At 42.1% G+C, this 15,908-nt stretch overlaps 2 protein-coding genes across 2 annotated transcripts in view; both read right to left on the reverse strand.

The window, feature by feature from the left end:
• Nucleotides 1-682: 682 nt before the first annotated feature.
• spry1 (sprouty homolog 1, antagonist of FGF signaling (Drosophila)) lies at nt 683-7,449 on the reverse strand. The gene is made up of 2 exons (XM_005924071.3): nt 6,939-7,449; nt 683-5,415 (listed from the first exon to the last, which is right to left on the reverse strand). Exon 2 carries the CDS (start codon nt 5,363-5,365, stop codon nt 4,283-4,285), a length of 1,083 nt encoding a protein of 360 aa, XP_005924133.1. The 5' UTR covers nt 5,366-5,415; nt 6,939-7,449; the 3' UTR covers nt 683-4,282.
• Nucleotides 7,116-15,908, reverse strand: part of spata5 (spermatogenesis associated 5) — a 109,920-nt gene continuing 101,127 nt past the window's right edge. Inside the window, exon 17 of the mRNA XM_005924072.3 lies at nt 7,116-10,023. Within this exon, the coding sequence (XP_005924134.1) occupies nt 9,844-10,023 (180 nt within the window). The 3' untranslated portion in view covers nt 7,116-9,843. The remainder of the gene's footprint in view (nt 10,024-15,908) is intronic.

Genomic DNA, 15,908 nt, shown 5'->3' on the forward strand with positions numbered 1-15,908 from the left:
GAATGAGGCATCAGATGGCTTGTGATGCTGCACGGACACGTACTAAGTTAAAGGGGTGGGGGTTACATTAAGCTCCTGTGGGTGTGTGTATACCCAGAAGCAAGTGCTTAAAAGGGCTCAAACCCCAATGAAACACATCCGTCTTCAATAGTCCAACACCTGATAAAACACTGGGTTGTACCTACAGGCCCTTTATAGCTCCCAATGAGGGAAGAGCCCACTAAATAGGTGCTGCACTGGTCATCTGACCAACAGGAAACAGCATCTAAATGTAGTTTTACGTAGTGCCACACAATACAAAAGAGTCTTTATTGCTAATTGGATTATTTTGGTTTAACTTTCCCAGAATTTAATACAGTTGTCACTGTGACTTATGATTTAATTTAAAACAGGGAATTAACATTTAATTGTGCTGCTCAAAACAGGAAACTGTTTAGGGGACTATTTGTTTGGACAAAGTGGTCCCATGTTAAAATGTTAACGCGTATTTTTAAAGTAGTAGCCACAATCAAACAAAAGCCTATTTACTCTCGTTGCTTTGTGAATTTCAAATCTCCCAGGTGGGTGTGTCATTTGGAAAATAAATGACAAAGCGCAACAAAGGGGTAAATGAGAAAATGTCGTATTGTCTAATCTTTCTGGACATAGAAGTCAAGCAGGGTAACTGCAGTTATTTTTTTTAAAGTAGAAGTCTCTTTTTCTGGCTTTTTAATATCTATCTGTTGGCTGAAAGGTTCACATCTTCAGCTTGGGGGATTTTAGGTTAAATTAAAGAACCACAAGTTTTTGTGTGAGAAATTACTTCTTCCAAATCTTTTTTTTTTTTTATCACGTCAGCACTACATGGCAGTCAAAGCAAAAACATTGCTGCGCACTAAAATGTTTATATTTTGGAAAGGTTTTCATCTGACTGCAACAATATACTGTATTTTCCCCGTGTTTGGATACAGTAAACTCTAGTAATTCTGACTTTATCGGGACCTGCACTGAAATCTTTTATGGATACCTAATATCGTTCTTTTGTCATTTTAATCCTGCGGCGGCTGAGTGTGGATGTTGGAGCAGTTTCTAAACACTTCAACCCTCTCACATGTCGATCCAGGACTCTGAGATCAACAAAAACCAAATATCTGAGGAGATAACTTCCATAAACTTTGGTCGTCATGCTGAAGTCCAAAAAACCTGCCTTCCCCTCCAACATCCACCACCCCCATATTTCCCTTGATTGCTAATTTCTATTTATATGCCATGAGGGGAAATAATGAAAACCAGATGAGCAGGCAGAGGAAAGCTGAAGCAAGCCTTTTGGTGATGAATGCTGTGGAGGAGGATGACTGTTTATAGAGTATATCCTGCTCCACTGTGACCATGCCGGCAGCAGTGCCCCGGCTAAGAAAAGGACTGTCCCAGTAGGATGTGTGGGTTGGAGCTTCCATCGTGACTCACTTGGTAGTCATGCATGTTTGCACTTGTATGGCCCCCAAAAAAACCCAAAGCTGCAGCTTGGGACCCGCCAAGCCTGACAACTCCAAATAGCATTACGTGGGTGTGTGGAGCAGCTAAATTTACTCTAAAACAAGTGCAAAGAAGGGGAGGAGGAGGAGGGGTGGTGGTTGTTACCATTTTTGCCATTGAATTACTTAATACTGACTCAGAATTCATGTCTTTTTTTTCTCGATGGAGTGCTAGTCGTGTGACGAGTAAAATGTGACGCAGTTACGGAGCAGTTCACGTGGCAGGATGACTGAAAAGTGAAAGAAGCCATTCATGGGCCTTGAATGTTATTTTAGACACCTCAGCTGATTAGATCAGAGATTTAAGAGACGTGTTGCGGACTTAACAGAGCCAAGTTCTGAAAATGGTGGGAGTAGGATCTGTTGCCTTATTTGGCTTAGGCTGGAAAATATCAAGTAAACACTGTCTTCCTGTTCACCGCCTTCTGAATACAGTGTAGATCTTTTCCATCCCCCTCATCCATAGTGAGGAACGATAATGAAACCTGAAAAAAAAAAGAGGCCTCCTATTGTATGCTATCATCTAAGGGCCAGGAGCAAACAGGGCTCAAATTGCAGCTGTGAAAGGTAACAGGAAATTGACAAATCGCTAATCCTAACTACTCAGAGCAACAAAAGGTACATTCCACCAAGAAAAGCCCGGTGAGTACTCACCACCAACTTGAAGGGATGTTTTGTGTTTTGTTTTTTCATGTAAACTTATGATTAAAATAAGACTGTATGCTAGTGAGTTTACTATTACTTTTCTCGTCTTTAAAGCGCTTAAATAATTATTCCTTAAAAGTGCCAGAGCTTTAACAGTGGGTTCTAGTTTACTTTAGCTGAAGACGTTTTAAATAATCCAAAGATCCGAGGCCTGCTGCAAACAGCAACCAAGGCCACTGCGATCACTTGTAGCTGATAATAGACACGGTTGTGTTGTTTTGTCGCCAGCGCTGCAGCTCTCCAAATTTAAACTGCTGTATATTTTTTCCTTTGTCCAAGAGAATTTCCTGTTCACCTTTTGTGTTTCCCCAGCTGCTGGTATTTGTGGCTGACCAACCAACTCTCAAAGTGATGATCTCATCTCTTGGGGGCCCGGAGGTGGAGAAGTGCGCGGGTGTCAGTGGTGGGGGTGGAGGGGTTCAGTGGACTTCCCACGTGATAAATTCACTGACAAAAAGAGCTGGCCAAATGGGGGACTGCGGGTCACAGTGGGGGCTGGATTGGCCCCTGTCATTGCCTTTAGTGCAGGAACCATGCCATAAAAGCCCAGCATTGATAGCCCCGGTTTATTATCTTTGAACAGGTGGCCCCGGCTACTCGTAATGACCGCTCTCATATCTGATGGCACACACTCTTGGGTTTGCAGCGCGGAGACCATTTGGGAGTTTGGGAACATCCCGATGTGGCTGCGTTAAAGCCCAGGGAATAAACTACAGTACATAGTTTGTGGTGACTTGTTGGCGGGTGAGACGAGAGGGGGGTTTAGAGGGAGAGCTACTTCCTGTGAGCATAACTCACTCTGAAAACGTGGAGACTCTGTTGATGCTAGCAGCTTCGGGGCTAATCATGTCAATGACCTGTATTGTTTAGCTTTCAAGGTTACCGAGGAGAATCGCAGCAAAGAAGCCCTCCAAGAATGTAAACAGTCACATTTTGAGCTACAAGCTGTTTCTACTTGTAGCTTTAAAGAAAAAAAACAGGAATTCCACACCCAGCGTGAACACACACACACACACACATGCATACACACATGGAACAGTGATTTGCTGTTCACCACTGAACTCCCAACTTAAGAAACAGACCCACATTCCCTTAAAAATCAGCCAGCGGCCATCCATCAGATTTAGTTACTGCTTCTCAGCAGGGCAATCAAGACACCAGACAGTACTATTTTTTCATTAATTAATATATTTTCTGCGTTAAAGTTAACATAGTTTTCTTTTGTGCCACCCTTTAATTTTTCAGTAAGTATTTGATATTTTGTTATATTCAGACATGAGTAAATTTAAGACTGTCTCTTGCAATAAATATCATAAAATAATAGAGCTTCACATAATAAATATTTTTTTAACAAAAAAAATGTTTAACAGACATTTTTTTCTTTTAAAAAATAGCCAGAATTCCTCTTATGGATTTTTGAACATACAATTTACACAAGATAAAAGGAAAACAAAAAACATCGGAGAATATGCCACAGAATGTGTATGAAAGGTTCAGATGGGTGGAAGGAGAGAAACATATCCAAGTGGAGAATACTATGAGATGGATGTGCTTTCGTTAATGCAAAATGAGCATAGAAACCACGGTTTTAGTGTGGTAGCAACCAATAAACTCAAACATACCTGCTTGCTATGAATACCAGGTAACAGCTACATAATTGCCCTATAGTAGATCGTCCTTCACAGATTTGGTGAGAGGCAGATCCCACCGGGCACACAGACCCGGAGGAAAGTGCCTACCTAAAACGGAAGAAAAACTTTTCATATATATATAAAAAATAGTGTTAATGAGGAGCTGAGGATAGACATAGAAACAGTTAAGGCAAACACTGGTCTGTAAAAACATGGTCCTGATCCAGAGAAAATAAAACTAAAAATAATCGAGTGGTTTTCGTTACTCCTTTGCTTAGCTCCTTAGGGTTCTGCAGCGAGGAGGAGAGGTGGGTGGGAGGTGCTCAGAATGTCTGATAAACATTAATTTGTGACTATCATTATCATTGTCATCATAAGATCCGTTTCTAGAGTCTCCTGTGCACAGGCAATCACTGAGACCTTGGGAAGCGATCAGGAAGGCTTTTCCTGGGTCTGTGGGGCCCAGCTCTCCAGTTTACAATACACAGTGTTGGAGTTCTTGCAGCGACAGCCAGGTCTCTTAACCCGGTCATAGCAACCCTGGCATGCCTTCAGACACCCCTTGACAGGTGGGTAGCATAGCAGACAGGGGAAGAGTACCGACATTAATCCCATGCACAGGAAGCGAGAGCAGCAGTGGGAACGTGACAGTGAACAGGGGTGGTCAGCACATGAATCCCCCTCATCGTCATTGGAGCAGTGGTAGAAGATGCCCTTAACAAGGCACATACACGTGCCGTGCTCCAGTGCACTCTCAGCAGAGCAGAGGCACTGGCCATTACACGCCAGACATGAAGGCAGGCTCCTGGGTGCTGTGCAGTCGGTGCACTTGCACTTCCCACAACGCTCGCAGATGAACTGGTGCCCAGCAGCAGCCACCACCTCGTTGCCAGAGCCAGAAAAGTCTGATTTCCCTTTGCCCTGGGGCTTGAGTGGAGCCTCTAGTGGAGGCTGGTAAAATTGAGGTCCCTGCTGGGGCTGTAAAAGGGCCTTGGGCTTCGGCTGAGTCCGAACAGGCCGATCCACTCGGTGGTGATGCTGTAAGCTAATGCCAGGTCTGGTGGGGGGTGAGCGTGCCAAGAGTCCCTGCTCAGAGGAGGCACTGCTGTTGCTCCCTGAGCTGGCGGCGCTTCCTGTGCTAGTAGAGCGGCTGAGCCCTGGTGCCCGAGGCCCACCATACTGCTGTCCCCCAACCAACACACTGCCCCCAGCATGATGGTGGTGACCTGATGACCGGTGCTCATAATTGTTGTTCACATTGACGAGGATGACCTCGTGAGTCCTCTCCTGCTTTTCATGGGGTCTGGAGACCATCCGGGGTGCAGGGGGCCTCCGAACCACTGAGGGTCCCTCAGTGTACTCGTTGCTAGAGCGGATGGCCTTGATTTGTTCCAGAGAGAAAATGCCGGCATGCTGGAACTCCCGCTCGTAATCCGACCTCTGCCGACTCTCTAGGGAAGGCTGCTGGATCACCACTAATGAACCGCCAGGGCCATGTTGACTTTGGAGCTCCATCTGGGGGAATCACCACTTCCGACATTCACCGTGGACATGCATCGGAAAACCTGCCGGGGGGGGGGAGACAAGGAAGAGGCAGGAGATATGATCAGAAACAGTCAAGCAAAAAATAAAAATCCTTGTTCTAGGAAACACAGTCCTGATGGAAGAGGGGTTAACACAACCCCAAGTGTTTTTGGATTCAGAAATAATACTAATAAAAATCTAATACTAATATATCATTACAATCATTCTTGACCCATACCATAGCAGTTATTGCACAGCTATAACATGAGATGCTGAACAGTGATTATAAATTAATGACAAATAAGTAATCTGTGCAGGCTAGTTTAATATTTGGAGGTGTCTTTATAGTTAATCCAGACCAACTGTTTTTACCCTGTCAACATGACAATATGTCACTTTTGATCCCGTTAAGTGAGGCAACCCGGGAAAAAGTTGACTATTAACAAGACTTTTTGTACCTTCCTCCCCAACAGGCACACATCTAAACTTCAGCAGGCCCTACAAATACTTCCCCTGCTCATTTACATTTGTATGACTAGTTAACATTTAAATGCACCGCGGCGACGAAACGAGGACACTATCCAAGGGAACTAAATGAGCTGCCTCACTTAGTATTCTATTACTACATCAAAAAGGATTTCAGGGAAACGGGGACAAAAGTAGAGCTAAAAAACTAAGGTCAGATCAAGTTCCGACAAAATATAGACGGCAGTTAAAAAACGCTCGAAAATCGTCAGATTAAAACCTTATTTCAGTTCCGAGAAGCCCCCAATTTTTGAAGTCAATATGAACACACACACACACACACACATATATATATATATATATATATCGTATTTGTATTTATAGGAATACGATTAGGAATTTGAACTTGAGTCTTTGGGGATGTTATTAAGCACAGCCGACCTGCAGGAGGCCGAAACTTACAGTTTACAAAAACATAAAGCCTAGGTGTCCCGTGAAGGGCTCCTTAAAACTATTAACGATTAAATAAAAATAAAAACTACTACAATCAAAGCAGAAAGATCGATTTTGCGGCTTTGCACATAAACAAACTCACGTTTCAACTACATTAAAAATATTTATCTATACATTTAATAGTCTATCCGTCAAATGGCGCACTTTAAATAGGATCATATGCACAGAACGCGCTCACATGAGAAGGCGTTGTTTGCAGTAATAAAAACAGGATCTTATAAAAACCAGAGCCGGAGATCAAGAGACATTACAGGACGCGTCCGAATAGACGGGCAAAACTTATGAATGAAAACAACCGCCATGGGGGAGGGGTGTTTGTTACAGCACAGCCTCGGAACAACACTGGCGTGGAAATCCATCAACTTCACCAAGTAGTCGCGATCAGTTCAACCCACAGCGGTTCTTTATTTCATGGCGAACACATGGAAAATAAGACGAAAAGTCTTTGCGCACAGCAAAACATTTGGACTTTATTGCTGCAGCGGCGCTTTCTAGGTAGCTACGTGCCCTACTATCGGGCAACAAATGCCCTAAAACCAAAGCAAAATGCGCAAAATAAGCGTAAAATCACTAAGAAAATGCATACCTATATGCAAGCATCCATAGCGTCGAATCCATCAACCAAATAATCTACCAAAACTCCATCCAAACGGAAGGGGCAATGTCCAGCTGTAGATTATGAGGTCTAATGCATAACATTCAGTCTGTTAATCCAAGTGCGAATGTATCCCTTTGCGTTATTCCCTTTTTATTTATTTTTTTCGGTTAAGTCGTACTGAAAAGTTCAGCGTGTGTTACGCGTGCATCTGTCCCAAGATAAAGTAAATCCACGGCGGAGCTCTGATGAAGAAGGCTGAGAGGAAAAAATAAATAAATAAACACGCGCGAGCTTATATCCAAAAGTTGCTCCTCCTCGCGTATCTGCTGAGAATTGTATTTGAGTTCTGGCTGTTAGTTATTGTTGCGGGAAATCTGCGCTCTTGTGCAAAAGCGTCGTTATGTTGCAGACAGCGGTGCGCTCTCTTCTGCTCTGCGGGCCTGTTCAGCACTGATGAATGGGGGCTCAGGGCTTAGTGTTTGCTCGACAATCCAACTCCCATTGGCCAGCCACTCCGCTGAAAAAGGATACATCGCATCCGTTCCTGATTCATTGGGCAGATGTGGAAGGCCGGGCGATAGAGATGTGTGCACTGGTTAAGGTGGAACGGCTTTTTAAAAACGCAAACGTTGACTCAACGAGGGGGTTAGGGGAAGGAAAAAAAATACTAGTTTCCGTTCTTGTGGGTTATGATTAATGATGTGAATGAGGGTGATGTGACTAATAGTGACGTATTAAACGCCGTATTTATTTATAACATTGCTGAGTTGTCATTATTGGTACCATACACACGCATCAAAAAAAGGAAAGAAAACCACTTTACGTAGATTCAGAATTTCTGATTTATTTATTTATTTTTTGTCCATGTTTCGAAAAATGTGCACCCAAATACCACGATGGTCCTTATAAGCTGAAAAATAAACCGCATATTGTTTCAAAAGGGGCATTTGATATATTTGTACTGGGCACAAAAAATATTTTTATAGGATTTTAGAGGAAAATATGAGTAAGATTAACGACAACAACATCAAAGGTAATTATTATAGGGTTTGGATGAGAAATATAAGTTTAATAAATATGGTTATATTAGGTTAAATCTTGCACAGGTCAAGGAACCTCATACGAATAGAGAAAAGTTTGTTATAGAAATAAGAAAGAATCATATATTGAGTAAAGTAGCTCCTAAACTGCAGTTTCATCGTGTCTGTGCTCTGTAGCTACCTGTTCACTGCTGTGAAATAGGGATCCATACACATCTAACTCATTAGTCTCTGTGAATTAAATACAGACTCGAGCCCAACCAGTTTCTGCCCACACAGCTGTGTCATTGTACAGACAACTCACAGAGGAAGCATCAACAGGATGTCCTCTGTCCTCTGTGGAATGTTCCCATTACGCACTAACTCGTGTCATCAGAGGAAACACAACGTGTGGCAATGAATGTTCAGTTTGTACGATTCTCTGATATGAAATCACTATCAGAGGAGTTCTGTGTTGATTTCTGTTTGGGCAGCGGTGGGGTGGGGATTTGCGGGGCAGTGTGCGCTGTAGCTTCAGACCACCTTAAGAAAAAAGCTGCCCTGCAGCCAGGGGGGAAAGGCTCCCCTCCTCACTCCTGCCACCCCCCTCTTCTCTGTTCCTGACTGTCTGGTTTGATTGGTGTCGCGGATGCGCTACATCCGGATCCATGAGAAAAGGAAGTTCAATACAAAGTCAATTTATCCTATTCAAATGGAAAAATCAATAGATGAATGACCCCCAGTGCCATTTCGGGTCAGCAAATGTTTAAAAAAAGAATCGAACAAAAAGACCTGCGGAGTGTAAAAGTGACTCCGCGGTGCAATAATAACTTAGAGGTTGTTTGTTTTTTTCAGGCCCGATGTAAAAATGTAGCTTCTTGATGATAAAGAAAGCCCTGGTAGACCGACAGATGGCCGCCTGGATCCCTGCTCTCAGTGGTCTGAAGTGCGGACGGAAATCTCACGATTACAGCAATTAGTTGATTTTCCATGGGTAGATGTGATGAATATACCAGCCCCGGCTGTTTTTTCTCCCCGTGGATGCGGAGCAGCGGTTCACCAAACTCGGGGTTTAGGAACCATCAGGGGTCCTTGTCTAATGCTGCTATTTAATTCCATAGATGTCCATGTGCCTGTGGAATATTCTGATTAGAGGGCTCACACTGCCCACCAACTGTATAATCAGTTAGACAACGTTTTTACCAATTTAGATTTTATTGCAGCTTTACCCAACATGTCCTGAAAACGCAGAAAAACCTGTGATTTGACTGGAGGAGTTATTCAAAATCCAGAAGAGCCACAACTCATAAATTACACAAAGTGGGACTGGAAACATGTAGGACGGACAGATTTATAGATGAATGTTAAGCTACAACAAACCAGAGCATAGGAGGTATTTAAATCCAATCAGATCTATAAGACTGCACTGCTTTAACGTGATTTGGGACGTGTTAGTTTACGGGTTTTCTCAGCACGCTGATACTGCTGTAAATTCACGGCTGGATGTCTTTAACAGTGCAAACTACCACACTGGCTCACCACTGTTATATGGGATTAAAATAAGGCAACCAAAGACAATAAGTGGATCGATGACAGTATGAATACATTATCGATTTTTATTTGATCAAACATGACAGCACACCATATCCTTCAAAGTCAAAAAATAAAGCAATAGTGTCAATGCTGCAATAAAAACAGAGTCTTATTTTAAAGTCAGCGATTTACAACTGATGAGATTCTTTGGCCTAACGTTGTGGTTTGAAAACATTTAACACTGTGTAATGAAGCAGACTGGTACAGTTAACACATATACACAACTCCAAACTAATAAAAAGAAGAAAATCCTAATTTTGACTTTTTCCATAGCTGTGTGGTCAGAAGAAACACAGGCCACTGTGTTGCTGCTGATAGCTGATATACGACTGGATGACAGAGTCAGGGATTCGGGGCTTCACAGTGTTCAGGGCACTTTCAAAGTGTCTGGCTTCGATGTGCCGAGCTTTGATGTCCTCTTGCAGGGCCAGGAGGGCAGCCTCTCTACATACTGCAGTTATCTGGGACAGGAAACAGACACAGTCAGGAAACAGACACAGTTACAGTCAGCAGTCAGGCAAAGCACTCCATCCACTGAGCACTACTGAATCATATGAGGGGGCACATTTAGATGCTGATCGATGCCATGATAGACTAGTCATGTAGGTTGATGTGCTTCAGTAACAGAGCAGTAATTTAGTAAGAAAATCATACCTCATATCTTTTATGACATATAAAAGAAGAATCTGAGAGAGTGTTTAAGAAGAGTTTGAACAAAAACAAGATGAACACACTGTTTTTTGTTTCAAGTTTAGAGTTAATTTGCAAAACAACAATGAACCATGGTGAGTTAATTTCATAAAATGTGCTTCACTGCAGTTTCCCTGGTGTAGTTTTCCTTCTCGGTGCTTGTCCAACTTTTCTGATCTGCCATGTCTAAAATATAAATACAGGCATTCTCCTGCAGCCTTGTTGCTACAGTACTGATGGAATTATGCAACGGCATGGAGGAGTGCTGCAGTCAGTGCAGGTGACCTTTGAGAGAGATTCTGCACACGCCAGAGGAGTGACTCACTTCCGAATTGGTGGCGATGGCTGATGAAGGCCAGGCACCTTTCCCAGCAGTGCCAGCCTCCTCCCTTTTGTTGAAGCATAGCTTTGTTCTCAGCCAGTGTAGCTTACACAACTCCCTCCAACTAGAAAAGCCTCGCAGGAAACTATTGCTGTACAACCACTGATAAGGTCTGGTGGGAGGTTAGTGGGACAGGTAGTCATGTGATCCTGGAGCGCTGTCTAATAATGAATGGTAAAACAAGGCATGTGTCCAGGGAAGAGACTGGCCACCCCCCTACAATTACAGTATGATGCATGCTGGGTGGTATGCAAGTTGATTTTCTTTTTTTTGTTTTTTTAAACAATGAGCATTACTCAAAAATGGATAAAGGCATCGACTGACAGAGAAAATGCACTTACATGTAAGGATAAGGATACATTAAATCAGCTGATATCACCATGATGCATTTAGGACATCATCCTAGTAAGGTAGGCTTCAATATTTAGCAGAAAATACATTTTGAAACACATTTTTCAAAATGACAGTCATGGCATTTTGCAAGGCATGAGAGTAAAATGAGGGGAGATAGCTGTCTGAATGTGCTCTGGCCCTGCTAGCATGCATGGCTCAGGACAGGTGCTTTGCAGATGTCAGGATGTGAGGCCCATTTCCCCCCACATTCTGTTTCAACCCAATGAGCAACATGATTTAGGCAGAGTAAACACACGGGGCTGGGTTAATTTTGTATGAGGGCTTCCCATCATTCAAGTCGTTTAGGCCTGTCAGTAATAATGATGCAAAACAATGAGGCCATGTATCCCAGTTGCATGTTTACAAACGCACAGCGGCTGAGCGAGCGAGCAGGGAAGAGGGCAAAAGAGAGAGTGTGAGAAGATGCCACATGTTGAACAATGTGATTTAGTATCGTTTCCAAGCAACATCCATAAACAGGAACAGACAAACATGGCTGGACAATCAAACTGTAATTTCTTATTTACAGTGAAACTTGACTTTAAGGACATGTTAGCTTTCCTCTTCCTCAATCGCATGATTCAATGCTTAATAATTATTTGCTTGTTTACTTCCATAACACTCCTTAGGTTGATTAGGAAAAAAAAAGAAGAAGAAGAAGGGGGAGGAGGAAATATCGCTCCCCTGAAGTACACAACCGATACATGCACGCGCGTGCGCACACACACAGGCCCTTTACATTCATACTGGCTGGGTTTATGAGCTGTTCTGTGAAGGCGATCAACAAGCCAGTGTTTCCTGCTGTGTGTTTGCCTGTACAGGCCTTGAAAAAAAATTAAAGCCACAAAGGCAAACAGGGTGAGCGAAAGAGCCAGTTTGTTTGTAAACGTGAAGGCATTTCCAGGTCGGAGCCAAAAGTCCTGCGCCGACTCCCCTCCAGGACTACCTTGATACCCCTAAACACCCCCAAAAAGCAACCTACCACCCCCTAAAGATGGGCCCCCTGTGCTACTGAGAGGGAAAAGAGGAGGGAGGCGAAATCTGCAAATGCACAGAAATGAGATGTGCGTAGGGGGGTTGGTGGCGAAGAGTGCTGACTTGTGGCAGGCCAAATAAATTATAGATCTCTCTTTTTTAATGTTATTGCTATGCAGACTTTATTTTTCATTCCCTTCATAAATAATGTCAGCAATCACTTAAATATATGGAAAGGACTAAGCTGATGCATTGCAGTGGCTGCTCTCTGGTGATGTCTTCATGGTGGTGGCGTGTCGCCAGTCATAAAGGCAAAGCAAGCGAGAAAAAAAAAGTAATCATCAAGGACCTCTCAGTTTGAAGACGTGGTAAAACTTGCTGACTCAAAATGACCCAAAAAGTCTGAGTCAAAGAGGTTTGATGACGAAGCAAAAACTGTGTAAAGTAACAATTTGTACAGTAAGGTCCTTCATCTGCCTGCTGGGTTCAGGTTAAAGGCAGCAGAAAAGTGTACTGTAACGAAGACCATAGTTGACGGTATTCATGTATTCATACATGAATTATTGGCAATTGAAGAAGAATCAACTCAGGACATTCGCCAAAGTTGGCCTGTTTTTCAGATCTGGCAATTTAGGACAGGAACCAGCAACTCTTGAGCTACAAGTGGCTCTTTTTCCTCATTCTTTATTGGCTCCCTCTGAGTTTGCCAAAAACTGATCATGAATACAAAAATGAACAACGGTTATTTTTAAAGATTTGCTCGTTTTCAGCAGCAAGGCTTGATCAGTGGCTTGACTCTAGTCAGAATTAAAGTGTAACTTTATTATCAAAGTAAGCTACTTTCAGTTAGATTCATTTGTACTGCCAAAGACAGTCAGAATGTATTAAATGTAACAAAAACAGAGCAATAATGCAATAAAAATAACCAGTTAAACATCAAATACTCACATAGCCCACTGCAGAACAGTCACATCGGGTAAAAGATTTTAAATCACACATATTAATAATGTTGATAGACTAATCTATACTTTATAGTCACATTCATTAGAAGCTCCCTACAGATTTCCTGGAGCACAAATTACTCAAAAATGACTCTTCTGGTGGTAAACATTTCCTGAATTTTCCAGAGAATTACTTTCACTGTTCTTGCAAGAGGCTAATCTGGTATCACATGAACTTACTATGTAGGTGCCTGCAGGGTAGGGTAATAGCGAGTGTTTAACATCTGAGCAAAATATGCTGTCCATTTGTATTCCTACATCCAGCCCCACCAACCAGGGTCAAGGAAAGTACCAGACACATTACGTGAAAGCCGTTTTGAAACCAAGCTTTATGAATCTGTTCAAGAGTGTTAGGCTGCTATGCACAAACAAGAGGAAATTAAATTTGCACAAAACGGAGTAAGGATGAAAGAACATGGAAAAATGGACAATAAAAATAAAATGTAAAAAAAAAAAAAGAAGTATAATTGAAGGTGGACATGTTAGACTTTAGCCAAGCTGGAAAACCTATGCTTGAAATCCCATCTGTATCCATGTCGTCACCATCGAAAATGTGCCGAATCCTTAAAACAGTCATTCCGCCTTAATAAAATGTCAGCTGTGCCTCTTTGACTGTAGAGCTTTAACATGGGTCGCTGGAAAAGTGATAGTCAATTGCAGCTCCTGCCACATCCTTGTTTCCACATATTCCTCTAATGACAAGTTTCCTCTCGTGGTTCTAAGACCTCTTTAAAAACCCAAAGGTCACATGCTTCAACCTAACAAACATTTATTTCTCAACACTACAATGTATGCAAGGACTGATAGTAGGTTTACTGAAAAGATGAGAGAATTTATCGTGATTTCTCAGAACTACTGTAAATTGCATGGCAAATTCAGTGATGAGAGTAGCGAGACAGAGAGGGTCAGGCTCCCATAATGACATGCTTTGTGGAGGCTGGCAGGCACATTTACTTCCACAGGCCTGTCGGTCATCTGATGCTGACAGGAAAAGTAATTTAGATCTTCTTTTGATCTTTAATTGAACATTTACATCTTCAAAGAAAGAAAGAAAGTCAAAATGTGATTCTTGGTCAAAAACACTTAAAGTTTGATTTAATGTGGAACGTGAAAAATGTTCAAAACTTGCACTCAGAAATTTATTACAAACATCATCTTAGAGGGGGCACATATCTGCAGACTGGAAAAATGATTCTTGAAAGAACAGAAATAAACACATAGTTTGTTTTTCTTACTAAAAGTTCAAAAATGACATACTGCACTTAAAAATGTAAGAAAGATGAACACTATTGTGCACAGTACTGAAAGGTGGCCTATAATGCTCATTTCTAGCTCTCTCTATATTTTTTCATTTTTGGTCTCTAGTAGAATTATTCTTCATTATTCATGTTGGCCATGCTGAATATGAGGATCCATGACTAACTATAAGGGAAAGCACAACAGTTCTACTTTACATATACAAATAGAAAAAAGTGGGAGTAAGTACATTTGCAAGACAACTTATGTGAAACCACCCACTCTCCTCCGCTAATGATTCAGATTTTTCTTATAGCTGTGAGAGCTTTGTGGCTGATAGAAAATGAAAAGCCTATTTATTAGTTATTCATTTACATATTTTATACATGTTTCTTTATTATTAGTTAATATCTTTATGTTTCAAAATAGAGAGTATAGGAAAAAATTACTACAGAAAGAAATTGTAATAAATTTTGATTCAGGCTTGCGTTGTGACAGATAAAGCCAGAGGATTTTAGCGAGTGAAGCCATCTTAATGGGGTTACCAAATGAGGATGGGCACTTCCAGGGCTTACTTTTGCTCAAGGCTGCTAGCCACCTCTGGCCTCCTTGTGCGCTCAGTCATTAGGGTACCACAACATGAAACCCTGGATACAACAGCAGCCTTTATGCCCCACTGGTCACTGTACTGCACCTCCATTCCTAGCCACAACTACACCCTATATCATGCCGTTTCAGTGCACACTTTTAAAACATTGGATATATATATTGTATGTGGAGTGATATACTACGGCACATCCAGCACTGTATGTGAGGTCTTGTTGTCCTTGTAAGACAACGCAAAACTTTATTGACTTGCGAGAGGAAATTAAGCCGTTATAGCGGCAAATGGTAACAAGATACAGCAAAGAATAACAGAGTATAAATAAGAACACGGCAAAGCTCAGGTTAAACAAACACACCCGACACTTTTTAGCACTAGAACATGGCAGGAAACGCATATAAGTGGAATAAAAAAGTTATTTGAATATCAACATTTCCATGGAGATGGAAAACAGTAACCGTAATAATCAAAGCATACTGTGGTCATGGAAGAACTGGAAGTGAGACAGCACACAGATGGACGATACCGAAAAATTGAAGCGGTAAAATAAAGTTAAAGCTTACACTGTTTAGACACTGTGGAAAAAGTGACTGCATGTCTATTGACACCTACGTGTCTAAGGAGCGCTATGAGCAGTGTATAGTGACTACACTGCAGGTGCAATGTAAAGAAGAATACAAACCTCGTACAAAAAGTATAAAAAGATGTAAATTTGGATCTGAATGCTTAACATTCGAGTATGCGCACACCACAAATGCACTGTACACATACACATCCAAACATGCAAACGCCTACAAAACCACCAAAGCACACTGTGACATATATTCTACACGTACACAGCCAAAAAAAAAAAAAATCGGTAGTTTTCTCTGCAGTATTTCCCTGGTGGGGGTAAGAGGGGGGCGCGTGCCATGAGACAACCTGTTCAGCACGACAAAAATAAACCCTTCTCGAGGTGGAGGAGAGGGGGGGGAAAAGCTTGTGACTGCTGGCAGCACATACCAGCGTTCTCAGGTCAAATCTGTCTGGTGTACTTTTCGCTTCCTACTTCAACAAAAGCGCTCA

Source organism: Haplochromis burtoni, unplaced genomic scaffold (genome assembly GCF_018398535.1).
Source record: "Haplochromis burtoni strain Fernald_Lab_line unplaced genomic scaffold, NCSU_Asbu1 Contig_73, whole genome shotgun sequence".
NCBI lineage: Eukaryota > Metazoa > Chordata > Actinopteri > Cichliformes > Cichlidae > Haplochromis > Haplochromis burtoni.

What these genes read in the sequence shown, in the direction of transcription:
- spry1 (XM_005924071.3), bottom strand. Translation starts at nt 5,365, where the DNA reads ATGGAGCTCCAAAGTCAACATGGCCCTGGCGGTTCATTAGTGGTGATC.